The sequence below is a fragment of the Pongo abelii genome, chromosome 8 (assembly GCF_028885655.2).
Source record: "Pongo abelii isolate AG06213 chromosome 8, NHGRI_mPonAbe1-v2.0_pri, whole genome shotgun sequence".
NCBI classification, from domain to species: Eukaryota; Metazoa; Chordata; class Mammalia; order Primates; family Hominidae; genus Pongo; species Pongo abelii.
This window is the reverse complement of record NC_071993.2, coordinates 17,002,369-17,021,557: the sequence shown is the minus strand read 5'-3', so window position 1 is coordinate 17,021,557 and position 19,189 is coordinate 17,002,369. Positions and strand designations below refer to the sequence as shown.

Here is a 19,189-nt window from a genome sequence, read left to right as displayed (position 1 = left end):
TAGGTAGATTGGATTAATATTAGTAAATTTCTCCACCCAACTTGCCCCTTCTGCAGTATTTGTTATCTCAGTAAATAATTCCAAACTTCTGGTTGCTTGGCTCAAAAATCTTGATGTCTATTTTGGAATCCTTCCTTGCTCTATAAGCAAGTCCCATTGGGTGTATCTTTAAAAATATCCACAATTGATCTACTTCTCATCATATCTACTACTAATACCCCCGCTGTTCACTTGGATTATTTTAGAAAGTTCCACCTGGTCCCCCTGGTTCCGTTCTCATCTCCCTACATTCTGAACACAGCAGCATGTGATGGTTTTAAACCTCAATTGGATCATGTTGCTCCCTTTGAAAATCCTCTAATGGCTTCTCATCTAACTCAGAGGAAAATCCCAAACTGCACCTGTGGCCCACCTGGCTGACATTCTCTGCTGCCCCTCCCTCTTCTACCTGTTTGTCTTATCTCAAACTCCTCTCTTCTTTGCTCTCTGGGATCCAGCCACCTGGCCTCCATTCCGTTCCCTGAATGTGCTGAGATGCTCCCCATCTGGGTGTTGCCTTCATCTGGAATGCCCCTCCCGAGATGGCGGCCTGCTCTGCACTCTCACTTCACTGTGCTATCTCCTGGAATGCCTTTTAATCCGTAACGTCTAAGTACCTTATATTACAGACCCCACCCTGGCCTGACCCTTCTGTGCCATTTGTTTTACAGTACTTCACACCTGCTGCCATACATCATTTTGATTTGTTCATCAGTTTATTGTCTGCTTCCCCTACTAGAATGTAAGCTCCTTGAGGTCAAGCCATAGTTTCATTCGCTGCTGGGGATTCACTGAATCCCCAGTGCCTGTACATAATAGAGATAAATAATTGTTCAATGAATGGATAGTAGAGGTACTATCATTATCCCTTTTATAACAAGCCACTTTTGTTTTCAGTTTAATTGTCTCTTGTTGGGTAGTGAATTTCAAAAATATGAAATATCTTTGTATCTTATGACCACTTTGTATTGCCGTAAAATGATCTCATTCAGCCTTCAGATTTTGTTTCCAAGTTCTAATATCTGAAGGACTGAACTGTTGTCTTTCAGATCTTGAAAATAAGAAACCAAGTGTGTTTTCTTTTACTTGAGAGACAGGAAATTTTGGACTAAGGTTGTTTATTATAAAGAAACTTTTTTTCCTATTATTGATTGAATTATGTAAACAAAGATGAAGTAGAAAAAATACTAACCATTCCCACTATACCATAGTTTGATTCATTTTCTCATCTCTTCTTGGCAAAGCATACTTTATGTACTTGTTATCATGTGATATAAATCCACCTGAATTCTGATTTTAGTCTATTTTTCTGGTTATAAATATAATGGATGCTTATTGAGCAATATTTGGAGAGTTCAGAAAATAAAAAATAAAAAGATATTTTTAATTCTACTCATGTATTACTAAAATTTTGAGGTATATGCTAACAGTTGTTTTTTACCTTTGAAATTATTTTCATAGTTTAAATCATACTGAACATAATGATTATTAGGAACTTTACAAGCAGAGTAGTCACATGTCCTTTAGGAAAGAGAATATGAACAGTCATAGTTTTAGATCTCAAATAAAGATAAAAGTTATAGTCACAACCACAAATTCCAAAGCAGATTTTACTTGTCATCTCCCTATCCCTTAATTATCAACTTATAACTCTTGCAGCTACTGCTGGTCGGTTTTATGTCATTATTTCTAAATAATATTCCTATTCTACTACTCCTTGCTTTTTTTGGACGTTATCTATCCACATACTACTCTAGAAGATGAGAATTACCCCTCTGCCACCACAAACACACATGGGGTATGCACAGTTTATATACTTTCCCAATTGTCTCCCAAAATACATATGTCACAGCTTTTGCTTAAATCGCCATTCAGTTGACATTACCATGATTATGTAAACACCATTCACAACTGAACCAAGTAGTGTACTATGGCAACATTTGCTTTTGTTTTCCTAAGGAATAATAATAATTGGGTCCTCTTTACAGTTTCTTGGGTTTTATGCATTGATCACCAATTCATCCACACCCTCTCCACCCCAGATGTGCATCTTTACCTTCTGTAGTAAAACATATCAGTTCCATTTCTTTTTCTCAGTAATATCCTTCCTTGAGCCTGTGTACATCAGCTGCAAGCCTGATGCTAGCTGTCATTTCAGAATTTCCCTTTGCCATCAAATGTGCAAGTTCCTTCATTCTTCTCCTGGGCTGGAAAGCTGGCTTTGTGATGCTATGCATGTCCCTTTCTTGGTTAATTTCCCTTTTGGTGAGGCATATCCTCTTGTAGCTCCTCAAGGAAATGGGCAAGGGCAATAAATTTTTTGAAAAATGGTATACCTGAAATTATCTCTATTTTACCATAAATCTTTGAAAAGTATATATTTAAATATTTTATATATTTGATATATTAATATATATATGAATATATTAGTAGTAATTTTGAAGTTTTGTATTGCTTATTTGGGGTCAGTTTTCTTCATGTTCCTATCTCTTGTTTACTAATATTGATCTCTGCCTTTTACACTAGTTACTTCCCTAAATGTCTGCTGATCCTTTGATATTCATTCATATTTAAGAATGAATTACCGAAAGGATGACTGGCATCTCTGTATGCATGAGGGGGTCCTGACTCTTTCATTAGGGAAACCTACAAACCTACAAATGTCATATCCACAGGTCTTTTCTCTTGCGGAGGTTAAAACTCCAGCAACGAATCACTTTCAGAATTAACTTTTCTTTTGAATCTTTAGTATAATGTCCACTTTCCTTTTTTTGAAATGTATTTTTATATGTTCAATGTTTATTTTGGTTCCTCTTTACTCTGCTCCAAACAAGGGCATGTGGGTTGGCCTTTGCCCCCACTCTATTTGACTGAGAACTTGCCGAAAAGAGGAAGAAGAAAGATGAAAGAGGAAGAAGAAGAAAGAGAAGGAGGAGGAGAAGAGGGAGAAGGAGAAGAGGGAAAAGAAGAAGAGGGAGAAGAGGAAGGAGAAAAAAAGAAGAACAAGAAGAAGGAGAAGGAGAAAAGAAGAAAAGAAGTAGAAGAAGGAGAAAGAGAAGGAGGAGGAGAATGAGAAGGAGAGGGAGAAAGAGAAAAGAAGGAGAAGAAGAAAGAAAAAAAAGAAAAGAGTGAAGAAGAAAGAAGAAGATCTGCTGGTGCAGAGGAGGCAGCTTTAACTTTCATTGCACTGCTTCCCGGCTAATACCTTCTCCAGCTGGACTGAGCCTAAAATTTCTCTAAACCCACCTGCCTATCTGACTCTCTGTACAGATAGAGAAAATGAAAAGCTATGCCACCCAGTGTGTCCTACAATAAGACCTGTGTCTGATTTTGTCCCTGCTCATAGCAGATTCTAAATCTCACGTGCCTGCTTTCTATCCATTTGTACTCTGAGAGTTGTAGTTTCTGAGTACAAAAGGGATTAGAGGACAATGATGGGAATTGCATTCTGGTTGCTTCTAACAGCAGAAGTCCATGTGATAAATGGATGACTATAACATGTTCAGTCATTGTGATTCTATGCCAAAGGCAGACTCAGAGGCAGGATAACAGCCATTGATCACTGTTTCCAACATATCCCATCAACCTTATAGTTGATTCTAATCCCTTTTGATTCTGGCAATGTGGTGCCCATTCCTGTTTTCAGCATTATAGAAATATTTTTCCTCATCTGTTTCTTTATGCATTACTTCATGGTTTGGAATCAGAGGGATGGTTTGAATCCCAGTTCTATTATTACTAGTTATTTGAACTTCAGCAAATTACATCATCTTTCTGGATTCTGGTATCTTAATCTGGAAAACAGGGATACTGTTATCTGCCTGGGAGGGTGTTGTGTTGATTGGATAACACAGGCTGCGTGGATGATAAGCAAAGACTGGCAGTTTTGTCTGCTCAGTACCTGATAGCAAACTCTTCTTCTGGTCCAGTGAGCTGGAAGACACTTTACACCAGAAGCCCCCAGAGAGCTAAATTTGATTAATTATAGTAAATTTAAAGAGATGACATCTTTTGTTGTGGAGTGCATTCCCTTTCTGCATAACTGTTAGTGCCATAGTCTGAGTCATTATTTCTAATCTTGAGTCATTCAAATCCTTTTAAAAATGGGAATATCAATCATTCAATCAATGAATTATTGTTCAGTTATTTCATCTAGATTTTTTTTGAACTGTGAAAACCAGGCATGCAAATTCATTTGATTTTGTAAAGCATTGGAAGAATAGTTTGCCAATTATTGTAACTATGTGAATGACTACAGTTATTATTTAATATTTTAGAGTCAGTAATAATCCATTCTTAGAAATTCAAATAAGTAAGAAAATTGAAGCTTTGAATCCATAACTAATGAGGAAAGAACTATTATGTTTAATTGCAGGTGGAGATTGATTTTTCAAATTACTTTTCAAGGTATTTAAAAATATCTACTTGCTGGGTGCTGTGGCTCACACCTGTAATCCCAGCACTTTGGGAGGCCAAAGCAGGTGGATCACCTGAAGTCAGGAGTTCAAGACCAGCCTGACCAACATGGTGAAAACCCATCTCTACTAAAAATACAAAATTAGCTGGGCATGGTGGTGCATGCCTGTAATCTCAGCTGCTTGGGAGGCTGAGGCAGGAGAACTGCTTGAACCTGGGAAGTGGAGGATACAGTGAGCCAAGATCACACCATTGCATTCCAGCCTGGGCAACAAGAGCAAAATGCTGTCTCAAAAAATAAATAAATAAAAATTAAAGTAAATAAAGAAAAATATCTGCTTTATTATATACATGAAATCATCAGAAACTGATATTTAAGCTTTCCTTCCAAGTAACAAATGTCCTGATGCATTGTTAAGAAAAACTGCCCATCAGTGAGCTCTGCAGACCACATTGTAAGCACAATGGCTCATCTCCTTTAAATTGAGAGCACGGTTTCCAGTTGCAAAGTGTATAGCAGCTTTTAATCTATCACCACGTGGCAGGAAGGCATTACTGCAATACTTTCATTCTAGTGAAATCACCCTGAAGTCACAAAATGTGCTCAGGGTAACAGTGGCTTGTGGCACTGCGATAGAAACCTGCATTGTTAGGTCATTCATTTTGGGGCAGGGTTCCTATACAAGGGAGTGGGTCTGGGCTGGGAATATCACCTCCTAGGAAATATGCAGTAAGATGGATTGTATGCCTGAAGGTTAAACTCTTTTTCCAACAGGTATTCAATGGCATTAGAAGTAACTCACCCCAGCTAGAGAAGCTGTGTAGTAGTGTGAATGTAAACAATGAGATTAAATCTTCAGGAAACACAATGAAAGTCATTTTTTTCACGGATGGATCCAGGCCATATGGTGGCTTCACTGCTTCCTATGCCTCCAGTGAAGATGCAGGTAATGTAGGATGTTGTAAATGCACCCCATTTTAATCAGGGGCACTGCAGATGCCCCCAGCTACTGCCAGTGGCAATAGAGCTATCCATTTTCCCTTTAGTGATACTTGGAATCTTTGACATAAGACAAACACACATAAGCAGATCAAAAACGCACTACAGACAGAAAAAAAGCTTTCTGATTTCAGGAAGAAACTGCTATAGTGAATTTAAAACTTTTAATGCTATTAGATGAGCTTCTAGCACAGTTTCAGGTCATGTTACCATGAGGGTTGGTGACCTGTTCCGTAGTCCCTGGTCAATTCTTTTGTGCTGAAAGAAACCATCTACCTCCTAGAGGGTAACTTAGTCTCAGAGAGTAATTAATTTTGCTGGCGACAGAACAGGCTTTATTGTTTCTAGTCATCTATCCACACACATATTTCCAGTGAAAATAAATGGGAGGTTTGATTTGAATAGAATATTCCAAAATTAAGCAAGATATGGCCTCTAATTATAAATATCCTCCTATTTCCTGCATTGGTGCTATTATCTAAGGGTTTTAAAATTTAGAAGTGGGAGTGAATATTAAAAGAAAAACACTAAGTTATTTCATTGGTACCAGAAGCATCTGTTCCTTTATTAAAAGGGGGCAAATTCATTGGCAAATTAATGTCCTATTATCTGTTTGATTTAAAATAATTTATTAGATCAAGTGAAGAATTGCTAATCAAGCCATTAGGACCTGCCACCATTATATTTATGTATTCCTCTAAATTAAATATGAATGAACAGTAGGCCTCAATATTTGGACCTATTGATACAGAGCCAAACCCCCACCACTTAATCTACAGCAACAGGAAAATAGAGAAGTTGTTGATTTTTGCACATCTTTCCTTTATAAACTTGCAGAAACTTCCATAATTTGCATGCCTTTTACTCATAACTCTGACTGCATCTAGAAAAACAAATCAAAGCAGTAATGTTGATGTTTTAGTTACTGTTCCTGTATTGTTTATCTCTTCTGTTGTGGCCTGAATCTTACTACTACTTTCTCTGTTGCCTTCTGTTTTCTTAGTGTGTGGTGGGTCTCTTCCAAATACTCCTGAAGGAAACTTTACTTCTCCTGGCTATGATGGAGTCAGGAATTACTCAAGAAACCTGAACTGCGAATGGACTCTTAGCAATCCAAATCAGGAAAATTCATCCATTTCCATTCATTTTGAAAATTTTTACCTAGAAAGTCACCAGGACTGTCAATTTGATGTCCTCGAGTTTCGAGTGGGTGAGTTCTATCTAAGAACACATTCTCCCATTTATCTACAATATTCTTTTTATCTTTTTTGTTGTTGTTGCTGCTGTTGTTGTTGTTTTGAGACAGAAGCTTGCTCTCTTGCTCAGAATGGAGTTCAGTCATGTGATCATAACTCACTGCAGCCTCAACCTCCCAGGCTCAGGTGAACCTCTTGCCTCTGTCTCCCAAGTGGCTTGGACTACAGGTGTACATCACCACATATAACTAATTTTAAAAATTTTTTGTAGAGATGGGGTCTCCCTATGTTGTCCAGGCTGGTCTCAAACTCCTGGCCTCAAGTGATCCTCCCTACTTGCCCTCCCAAAATGCTGGGGTGACAGGCGTGAGCCACCACGCCTGGCCTACAATATTCTTCTTATGCTTGGAGACTACTAACAATGAAGGGAGTCAAATGGTTCTAACATAGGTACACACGATCCAAAAGAGCTCTGTTCAGAGCCATAATTCTGTGGGTGCCCAGCTGAGGAAAATGAACGCCAGGAACAGTGAGTGAGGTGGATCACTGTACAACTAGACTCTGTGTTACAGTCACTTCGTTTCCTGGCGTGTGACTTTTGCCAAAGGGAGTGTCCACTACTATCAAAACTCCTTTCCAAGGAGACTGGGACTTAGCATGCTCAGCATGTGTTGGCAGTTTCCTGAACTTCCAGGATTTATGAAGGGGCTGCGAAATTCTCCTGAGGCCTTAGGAGTTAAAAGAAGTTTTGCAGTACACCAGATGGAGAGACACATGGAAGCTATTTGGGGAAATAACCCCAAAGCAGTCATTTGTCTTGGTTTTCGTGATGGAAAAGGATTGCGGTGTACTCAATAAACCATAATTCTCTTAAGAATTTTTAAAACTCTGTGTTCAAAGAGGATGAATCAATTTTCTTTCTTTCCTATAGTCAAGATGTAGGTTATTCATTAGGTTGCTTCCATGATTATGCTGACACTTTTTTCTCAGTAAGTAAACAAGTAGATAGAGGAAGACAATAATATTGTAAATAGTACGTAATCATCCATACTGTCAAAGTTTTGCTGAGTTCTGTGTAATCCCAAAATTTAAAGAAAAGGAGGCTGAAAGCAGCAGAAGCTCATCAGTTAGTTGGTGGAGAAGTCCTTGCGAAACTGAGAAGTCAATGTTAGTTACCTTTGAGAACATGAGCAACAGAATTTTCAAGAAGGAGGATTTGATAGAGGATGTGCCCATGGACCAAGGGCCTCAGCCAGAGAGTCCTCCAACCTCTCTGAGGCTGAAGAGTCTAAAAAGGCTTATGAGGGAAAGGGAAGTTGTGGTTTGAGGATGTTCTCCATGGAATTCTGATAAACCCTCACCCCCTCTACCTGGTTCAAAACCACAGGCTTGTGGTGGTAAGCAGAACAGAGGTATCTCAAATTTCAGTCAGCTAAATGCTGTCTTCTCTTTATTTGCTCAGGTTTAGAGGCAGTTAAAATACTATATGTCATTGATTTAGAAGACCAGTGATGTTTATCTGACAGAATAAAAAGAAAGCAGATAAATGAGAGCTCTGTTGGTGCTCTGTACATGTTCATCAAACCCATGAAAAGTAATCTTCATGAAAAATATTAGGCTCAGATCTGACAGCTCTTGGCCTGAATGCCGAATATTGAGTCCACTTCAGTTGATTGAATATAGTGAAGAAATCTTTCACATTTTAGGCAATGATCACTTTATCTTGAGGATATATTTTATCACTGTTGGTATTATATTTCTTACACCCTACAAAAGGTGTGTCCAAAAATGCTATTTTAATTCATTGTATCTCTATTTAGATATGCTGAAATAACTATGAAAACACAAGTTGGAACAAAATGGTGTCCATCATAGAGGTTCATTTCAAAATTGCTTTGATTTTTTGTGTTTGTTTTACCCCCTTGGAGGGACTTTCTTTTGCAGTTAACAGAGACAGAGAAACGTTGTGCAACGTCTGCTACTAAATCAGAATTTAAATGTGTGTCAATGAATATCTTGAAATTTGCTTTTACCAAATTCATTGAATGTATTTCTCAAAAGATGTATCAATGATGGCACTTGGTATATTATTTTGTTCAGGTGATGCTGATGGGCCCCTGATGTGGAGACTTTGTGGTCCTTCAAAGCCTACATTGCCATTGGTTATACCTTATTCTCAGGTATGGATTCACTTTGTCACCAACGAACGTGTAGAACACATTGGATTCCATGCAAAGTATTCCTTTACAGGTAAGAATTATAATTAAGATCTTGATAAAATTACTTATAAAGATTAATGATTTTTTTCCTTAAAGGTTTCTTTTATATTTTGTTAGACTTATTTCTACATAGCTATTAGTTTTGTTAATATTATCAATGAGATTTTCTAAATTACATTTTTTAATTGGTTGTGGCTGATATCTAGAAATTTTATAATTTGCATACATGTAACTTTAGTCCAAAGATCTAGGTATCCTCATTAGTTTTAATATGTTGTCTATAGATTCTCTTTGATCTTTCTGTGTAAACAATCATGTCTTCTGCAAATGTTAGTTCTTTTTGCTTTCAGTCATAATACTTAATTTCATTTTCTTGCATCCTTTTGCTAGCTAGGGCCACCATCAGAATATTGAACAGAAGGAATGATAGCATCTTGTTTCTGACCTGGATGTGACTGTCTATGACATTTTATTATTAAATATATTGGTTGCTCTTAAGTTTCCAATAAATGTCTTTTGTTAAAGAAAGTCCCTTCCATCCTTAGTGTGCAAAAGCTGTTTTAAAATGTAAACGGGCATAAGATTTTATCAGATGATTTTCTGCATCCGTTGAGATGATTCGACTTTTTCTCCTTTCATAAGTTAATGTGACAAATTATATGAAAGATTTATTTCTCTTGGTAAACCATCATTGCATTTCTGGGATAAATCCTATTTTGTCATGATGTGTGTTTTTTACATGTAATGGGTATTATTTGCTAGTGTTTTGTGTTGGATTTGCATATGCAACATTCAGAGTTTGTGCTGGAAAACCCAGCCCTACTCTTGACTGCTTCCCTTGGCTATGGGAGGTTTTCTAGTCCCTTTTCACGAGCATGCCAGTTTGTTTAGATTCCCAACTTCATGTAAAAGTCTCAATTCCAGTCCACCCAGAGCCCTATCTTCTCCTCCTACCCAGTCACCAAAACATCAGAGCCCAACCCTGGGACCCAAACCTGCATTCTTTACCCTCTCAGACTTCACTCTTTCAGTTTCACTCCTCTCACTTTGAGTACACTTACTGCTGATAGATTTTGGAGAGCTGCTTTTCTTTCCATTGAGTTGGCTATGAATCAAAATATGTTTTAGTTATGGTTTTATCTAACATTCCTTTGTGTTATAACCAAATGGCTGGTTGAAGAAGGAGTGAAATTGATTATCTACTCACTCAACCATCTTGCTAGTTGATTTTCCTTCATCAGATTCAAAGAAAACAGTCAGGTTTCAGTAAGCAGTATTATTTGTATTGAACATCAGACCTTATTATGCTTCAGAAACGTATTTGTTTTTCAATTTTCAATTTTCTATGCTAATACCTTATGGAATTTTGTTATTCCTAAACTTCTACCCAATTTTACTTTTCTTCTATTTAATTTCATTTATTTTATACATACATATACAAAATATAAGTATACAAAAAATATGCAAAATATATATACATAAATATATATATATATATGCAATATATATATATATATGTATATGTTTTTTTTTGGGGATGGAGTCTTGTTCTGTCACCCTGACTGGAATGCAGTGCCACGATCTCGGTTCACTATAGCCTCCACCTTCTGGTTCAAGCGATTCTCCTGCCTCAGCCTCCTGAATACCTGGGACTGCAGGCAGACACCACCACGCCCAACTAATTTTTGTATTTTCAGTTGAGATGGGGTTTCACCATGTTGGCCAGGCTGGTCTTGAGCTCCTGACCTCATGTGATTTCCCCACTTCGGCCTCCCAAAGTGCTGGTATTACTGGCGTGAGCCACCATGCCTGGCCTTACTATGTTTTTAATCACAAAATCTGATGGCTATGATTACTACTTACTTTGGCATTATCGGTTCTTTTTTTTACTTCTGTTTTATTGAGAGGGTTACCAATCTCATTTCAGACTGTGGCGGAATACAGATAGGTGAGAGTGGAGTGATCACAAGCCCCAACTATCCAAATGCTTATGACAGCCTGACCCACTGCTCTTGGCTGTTGGAGGCCCCACAAGGGCACACCATCACTGTGAGTGCTAATGACTGGGTGAAATGCTTCTGAGACAATAGAACCACAATAGCCTGTCCTGCATGAAAATGGAGCTCTTTTAGTAAGCAAGCGATTAGAGAAGGCTTTGATTCTGCAATGAGATCACTGTTTTTCCCTAACATTTTCTCACTGGAGCACATACATGGGCATTTATTATTAATGAAGAGTGAAATCTCTTTTTTAAGCATAGGGAAAGATACACATAGAAGATAATTCTGCATCTTAGAGAGAAGTATATTCAGTTTCTTAATATGAGTTGCCATCCCAAACTAGGGAAATGTCTTTTCTCAAAATTTCCAAGAGAACCTTCAATAAGGAAAAAAAAATAGAGGGGAAAGGAGAATTAAATAAGAGACAAAAATACAAAGTATAAAAATTAAAACAAAATTAAAGGATTTGTAAGGGCCTTATCTACGTAAAGGTTGATAAAAGCTCACTGACAACCATTTTCTTTTTTCTCCTGCAGCTCACATTTAGTGACTTTGATATTGAACCCCATACAACTTGTGCTTGGGACTCCGTCACTGTCAGGAATGGTGGGTCCCCTGAATCACCCATCATAGGACAATACTGTGGAAATTCAAACCCCAGGACAATACAGTCGGGTTCCAATCAGCTGGTCATGACTTTTAACTCAGACCATTCATTGCAAGGTGGTGGATTTTATGCTATGTGGAACACACAAACTTTAGGTAAAAGAAATGTTTGCTGCACTTGATTTTCTTTTTAGTGATGTATATTATGAACTCATAATATGTACATTTTGTACCTACTTTACATCAGGCTTAATTCTAAATATTTGCACATGTCATCTCATGCAGCAACCCTGGTGGGATAACACAATATCAATACCTGGCATCTCTATTTTGCATGGGCAGAGACTGAGGAAGCATGGGTTGATCATTTGACCAGATACATAGCTGATAATTGGTAGGGTCGGGATTTGAATAAAGGCAATTCAGTCCAGAAACTTTGATCTCAACACTTCATGATTCTGCCTTCATCGGCAAAAGGGTATGGCACAGCCTGGGAATCTCAAGTAATAGAAGCATGAGTTGGAATCCCAATTGCTTGAAAATATCTGGAGCCTAAAAGCAGAATGCTGAATGGTGAGCTGGGGGCAGGAAAATAAGTCCACAACATAAAGAGCCTTGGTTTATATGTTATCCCTTGAGCAATGGGAAACTATTGAAGAGTTTTGAAAAGGAAGGTGACAAGATGAGATTTGTAATTTAGAACAAATGCTGTAGTGAATGGGTCCTGAGTCAAAATGTGACAGATTTCATTTTAAAAGAATAGTTTTTGTGCATAGAAAGTATAAACATTGTGAAAATTCTCAGAAAATACAAGGACTTGTATCAGATACTTTATTAGGGATTTCTGTAAATCTTGATATATCACACAAGGCAATTCTTTCTGGTAGAGTCACAGTTATTATGAAGCTCTTTGTTGACTGAGTCAGACTTCCCTGGTTAACAACCACTGGCTGTTGTTGAAGTCCGAAGGGAGTTTTAGGTGAATCCTGATTTCCAGGGGTTTCTCAGCAAAAGATTCAGAGAATGCCTCTTTAACTTCATTTTGTTTTGAGTTCATATTTTTCTTTGCCATCTCTTAATTACGTGTTTTAAAAGTATGAAAATTCTAGATTTTTCTTCCTTTGAATCTACATAATTAATTTTGATCCATCAGTCAGTTTCAATATGAATGAGCCAAATTGCTTAATAAAAGGATTTTCCCCAACTCAAAATCACTTTCTCTAGTCCAGTTAGAGTAAAGTTGCAAATGGAGTGTAGAGTGATATTCCCATGTGTGAATGGTAATAAAATACAGAACTTAGCATTGCCAGGTTACATATGCTACATAGGCTCAAAGTAGCATTGCCAGGTTACATACACTACATAGGCTCAAATAAAAATACAGCTCTTGTTTGAAGACAGGATGGAAATCTATCCTCTCTATGGCAAGGATTAGTGTTCTTGGTTGAATTCAATATCATTGTAACACAACTGTAACAGCTGAAATTTTCTCTCAATTTAACTCACCTTTCCATTTATGGAGAGAGCTTGCTGTGCACCTGACTGGAAGATGATCACTTGTAAAAAATGATGAATTGAAATCTCACATTTAGAAATGTTCCTTCTGTGGCAGTCTTGAGTTTCCAAAATTACTTTCCTTGCCAATTGATGGCTTTTTACATGGCAATATTTCAGGTTGTGGTGGAATATTTCATTCCGATAATGGTACAATCAGATCCCCTCACTGGCCTCAGAATTTTCCCGAAAACAGCAGATGTTCCTGGACGGCCATTACTCACAAAAGTAAACACTTGGAGATCAGCTTTGACAACAACTTCCTAATCCCCAGCGGTGATGGACAATGTCAGAATAGCTTCGTGAAGGTTAGTACGCTTGTTCATTTAATTGGAGCCAAGTTGATTTTGTGAACATTAGTGTTTAAGCTAGAAATGATTCATTGTCTCTCAAAGAAAGAAAATTTTGCTGCCTGGATTCCTTGGATGAAAAGTGAGAAAGTGAGAAACCTCGACTGTTAGGAAGTAGAATTTCTTTTCTTTCTTACTTTTCTAATAGATCCTAAAGGGAAAATGCCCTTTATGATGTAGGGCACTGCCACAGGCAAAATTTAAAGCATGCCACAAAAATTACGGAACGTTGAAGAAGCAGCTAATGCCAGCCTTCACCTTGGGCCTTAAGACCCCACAGTCTGAAAAAACCATGAGAAACCCTTGTAAAAATGATGGGAATGGGGCATCAGGAGAGCAAGACTCTTTCAAAATCTAAAGTTATAAATGCTGCTCGTGTGGCAGTGGCTTGTCACTTTCCACTGACTTGTGACTATGATAACTGTCTTAGAAATTCATTTCATCTGTACTGTTTTACATCTTCCAAGTTATATCTCTAAAAGTTTGTGCCTTTTAGAGAAAGAGTGCCTTATTTCCACTGTGCCTTTCCAGTGGAAATAACACTGGTCATGTTAGCCCCTCCATTCATGTCTCTCATACCTACCACCTGCATGTTCTTCTCTGAGCTACTTAAACAATTGGCCTTTAAGTTATTCAACTGTAAAATGAAGAGCATGATTCCTTCTTTAGTAGGGCTGTTTTAAGCATTGGAGGTAATACGATGTAATAACATAGGTAGTGCTAAGTACTTGGAATTTAAAGTCACTTGATGAGTCAAAGTGGCTTTTATTGTCAGTGTTATTACTTCCTATCAACTCTCAAATGATGTTTTATATCTCATTGACCCATGCTTACTGTTTAAATGAAAATCTCATATGTGTATAACATATGTATATAATAAAATACATTTAATATACACTTTTCTTAATGGCTTTTTCCATGAACTAAATGAACTCTCTTCTCATGAAATGAATCAATATCAAGTATTCAGACTTAAGTAAAACTTTCAAGTGCTCCAGTTGTAAAACTGGAATGTGGAAAATGGCCTAGGCTCATTCCTCCTCTGGATTGAATGGGGGTCCCTCTGACAACATCAGACAAGCCCAACGCTGCTGGCGCGTGGGATGGATTAGGAACCCTGCCAAAAATAAGTGGCCATGGGAAGCACTCGTCTTTTCCTAATGGGCCTGAGATGCTTGTTTCTGCCAAGAAATGCTGTGTGGGTGGACGGAACCAGTAAAGTGACCCAGCTTCAGCAAGCAGCCCCTGCAGGAAGCCACTTAACACCTGTAAAGCTGAGATTCTCTTTACCCACCCAGAGACACCAGGGTAGGTGGGACTGGAAAAATGGGTCCCAGTCACAGAAAGGGGCCCAGTCTGGGAAGCGTCTTTGTCTCCACAGGCCAGACATGCTCCTCTTCCACCCAGAGACATTGAGGTACCCAGGAGGTATTGGTAGGGGAAAATTACTATACCCTTTGCGTCCAATTGAGAAACACACAGAGCCCCTCAGGTAGCACCAGCAAGAACCAGTGAGAGCCCTGGTAGTACCGTGTAAACCAAGCAGACCAGAATTCCACCACACAGATTCTGAATATTGAAGAGCAACTGGAACTGTAGCCCACAAAATGTGCAAGGCCACGTGGTAAACATAAACAGGGTGACAGCCTGCTAAAATAAAAGATTTGAATAGGACCCAAAGATTCCTAACATAATAAATAACATGTCCTGGGTACAATCAGAAAGAACACGTCGTATCAGGAATCAAGAACATCACAACTTGAAAGAGAAAAGAATCAAGTGATGTCAACAGTGAGATAAATCAGATGTTCAAATATATGACAAGGATGTTGAAGTAGCTTCCATAAACATGCTTCAACAATCACTGACGAGTTCTCTTGAAACAAATAGAAAATATCAGCAAAGAAATAGTGGTTACAATAAAGAACTAAATAGAAATTATAGAACTGAAAAATACAATAACATAAATAAAGAACATGCTGAATAGGCTCAATAGTAGCATGGAGATGACAGAGAATAGAATGAGTGAACTTGAGGATAGAACAATAGAATTCACCCAATCTGCACAACGAAGAGAAAATAGACTGAAAAAACAAACAAACTAGATCAACACAGACTTAGGGACTCATGGACAATAACAAAAGATTCAACATTCTCTCAAACGGAGAGGAGAGAGTGCAGCTGAAAGAACAGTCAAAGAACTAGTGGCTGTAAACTTTCCCAAATTTGGCAAAAGAAACACACCTATAGGTTCAAGAAGCTGAGTGAACCTAAACCAAGATAAACACAAAGAAATGTAAGTTCAGACATATCTTAATTAAACTTCTGAACACTGAAGGCAAACAAAAAGTCTTGAAAGCAGTCAGAGAGAATTGGGACATTACCTAGAGAGGAAGACCAGTTAGAACAAAAGCAGATTTCTTGTCTGAAACCATGGAGGTCCTAATGAATTGACACTATATTTTTCAAGTGCTGAAACAAAGGAATTGTCAACCATACATTTTATATCTGGAAAACTATCTTTCAGGAGTAAAGAGAAAATAAAAACTTCTCATAGGAAGGAAAACTAAACAAAATTATCACTAGGAGACCTACTGTTAAAGATGGTCAAACAGAAGTTCTTCAAACAAAAATGAAATTATTAAAGAACCATGGAGCACGAGAAAAGAAAAAGGAACGTGGAAAAAGCAAAAATATGTATACATATAATAGAATATCCTTTTCCCCATAAAGCTTGTGAATCATATTTAATAAAACAAGAAATTATAATGCCCTCTGATACTCAGTATAATGATATGGAAAAGTTGAAAGGGGACCTATATGGAAATCACATTTCCACAAGTGGTCAGATGTGGATGCTGGTAGACTATTATAATCACATAGGCATATTGTCACACCCAGAACAACCACTACCAAAACTGTGTGAAGAAATGTACAGAAAAACGCTAATATCAATCAAAATGGAATCCCCAAGACATAAAGAAAAGAGAAATAGAGGACCAAAAAGCAGATAAAGTAAGCAGAATTTATATAATAAAAGGTAGACACAGAACTGATATATATCAGTATAATTGTAAATAGTTTAGTTAGACCAATCACAATAGAGGTTATCAAGCCAAAACATGATCTAAGTGATAATAAACTGATTTCAAATTCAACCACATAGGTACATGAAAAGTAAAAGGATGGAAAAGGATGTCATGCAAAGGTTAACCAAAAAAAGCAGGAGTGGATATATTTATATCTGATGAAGTAGACTTTAGAGTACAGAAAATTACAACAGAAAAAGAGGAATCTTACATAATGATAAAAGGATCAATCCACCAGGAAGACATAATGATCCTCCTAAATGTGTATGCACCAAACAACAGAGACACAAAATACATAAAGCAATAACTGATAGAACTAAGAAGAGACGTAGACAAATCTTCGGTTATAGCTGAGGACTTCAACACTCTCCTCTCAGTAATTGATAGAACAACTAGACAGATAATTGACAAGGATATAGAAGAACTCTAGAAAACCATCAGTCAACAGGATCTGACTGACATATATATGTGTGTGTATATATATATATGTGTGTGTGTGTGTATATATATAAATATATATATGTAAAATATACCACACAGCAACATCAGAATACACAATTTTTTAGGAACTCTTGTAACATTCCAAGGTAGATCATATCCTGAGACATCAAAAAACCTCAACCAAGTCAAGGAATTGAAATACAGAGTGTGTTCTTTGACTATATTAAAACTGAACTAAAAAACAATAACAGAAAGAATACCTTACTAAGCACTGAGCTGAGCTGGAGAGAACTGAGCTGCCAAGTGTTGGAGCAGCTAATTAAAACAACAGGCCAAAATGTAACAGTCCTGTCTTTCATCATTTTCTGCTGTGGTGTAAGAGGCCAAACAGGAGAAAGCTCTGTCTCCCTCAATCGTCCATTCTTTCCCATGGGAAGTGCCTGGTAATGATCAGATGGATCAGTGTAGATGTAGAAATGGTCTCATTGCCAAGTAAGCCCCAAACAAATATGTGCAGGATCTGGGTGCTAAAAATAATGAAATGCTGGCATAGACCTAAATCAAAGAGACAATTATATTTATGAATTGGAAGACTCAACATAGTAAAGATGTCCCTTCTCCCCAAAATGATGGATAGGTTTAATGCAATTCCTATCAAAATTTCTCCAAAGTCTTTTGTAGGTATAGACAACTTTTTCCACAACTTATATGAAGGCACAGACCCTTCAATGGCTAAAAGAATCTTGAAAAAGAAGAATAAAATGGGAGGAAGAATTCTACCTTACTATTTACCTAGGCTTACTTATCTTAGTTACAGTAATCAAAACAATGTGGTATTGGTTGAAAACCCAGATGAAAACAGAGAACCTAGAAATACACTCACACAAACATCCTCAATTGATTTTTGACAAAGGTGCAAAAACATTCCAATGTAGGAAGAATGGTTTTTTCAACAAATGGTACTACAGCAATTGAACATCCACAGGCAAAAAATATGAATCTCAACCTAAACCTCATATTTTGTAGAAAACCTCACTCAAAATAGATGATAGACGGAAAAGTAAAATATAAAACTTCTAGAGAAAAAAAAGTAGCAGAGGTCTTCAGGACCTGGAGATAGGCAAAGAGGTCTTAGATGAAACAGCAAAAGAATGATTCATAAGAGAAAAAAGAAAATGATAAATTTTACCTCATTTAAATTAAAAATCTTATGCCATGTGAAATATTTTCATCCAGTGTGTAGCCGGTCTGTTCATTTTCTTCACATAGGCAATGTACTACTATGTAAAATATATGAAGAACTCTCAAACTCAGGAGTAAAATACAAACAATTCTATTAGAATATGGGAAAAAGACATGGGCAGATATTCCACCAAAGAGACTATACAGATGATAAATACCAGAAAAGATGTTCAACATCATTAACTTCTGGAGAAGTATGAATTAAAACCACAGTGAGCTATCACTACACACCTATTCGAAGACCAATATTTACCAATTGCACTCTGGGCATTTATCCAAGAGAAATGAAAACTATGTTTACACAAAAACTTGTTTACGAATCTATATAAATAGCACCTTTATTTGTAATAGTTGAAACCAGCACTAAGGCCTTTCAACAGGTGAATGGTTAAACAAATTGTGGTACTTGCTTACCGTGGAATATAACTCCTGAATGAAAACAAACTATTCATAGATTAACAATCTGGACAAATCACTGAGGGATTATGCCAAGTGAAAAAAGGCAACCTCCAAAGGTTACATACTCTGCTGTTCCATTTATATAATATTTTGAAATGATAGTGTTTTAGAAATGGAAAACAGAGAGCCAGAGATTAGAAAGAAGGCAATGTAGGAGTAAATTGTGTGTGATTATAAATAACAAGAGCAACCTAGGGATTCCTGTGGTATTGGAATTTCAGTATCTTGAATGCAATTGTGTACAACTTGTATATAACTTAATACACACACACACACACACACACACACACACGAGTTCAAGTAAAACTAGGAAACTGAGTAAAATTGGTGAGTTATATCAATGCCAGTAACCTGGTTGTGATAGTATACTACAGTTTTGCAAGATGTCAGTATTGGAGGAACTCAGAAATGTGTACAAGGAATTTCTCCATATTATATCTTACAAATCTATGTGAATCTGCAATTATGTCAGTAAACATTTGTTTAAAAAAATAGTTGAATGATAAAATACAACCTACAACCTGACTGAATTGTATGGAACACTAAGAAAAATCAGAAAGTTTTTGACCTGATGACAA

General features: G+C 37.1%; 1 protein-coding gene across 2 annotated transcripts in view; it reads left to right on the top strand.

Annotated features, from left to right (window-relative positions):
• The window catches only part of CUBN (cubilin), a 307,275-nt gene that overhangs the window by 220,398 nt on the left and 67,688 nt on the right, over window positions 1–19,189 (top strand). For both annotated transcript variants that reach the window (XM_054522000.1, XM_024254068.2), the window contains 6 exons: window positions 5,231–5,402; window positions 6,459–6,665; window positions 8,752–8,901; window positions 10,798–10,919; window positions 11,407–11,632; window positions 13,151–13,338. In XM_054522000.1, the coding sequence (XP_054377975.1) occupies window positions 5,231–5,402; window positions 6,459–6,665; window positions 8,752–8,901; window positions 10,798–10,919; window positions 11,407–11,632; window positions 13,151–13,338 (1,065 nt within the window). The remainder of the gene's footprint in view (window positions 1–5,230; window positions 5,403–6,458; window positions 6,666–8,751; window positions 8,902–10,797; window positions 10,920–11,406; window positions 11,633–13,150; window positions 13,339–19,189) is intronic.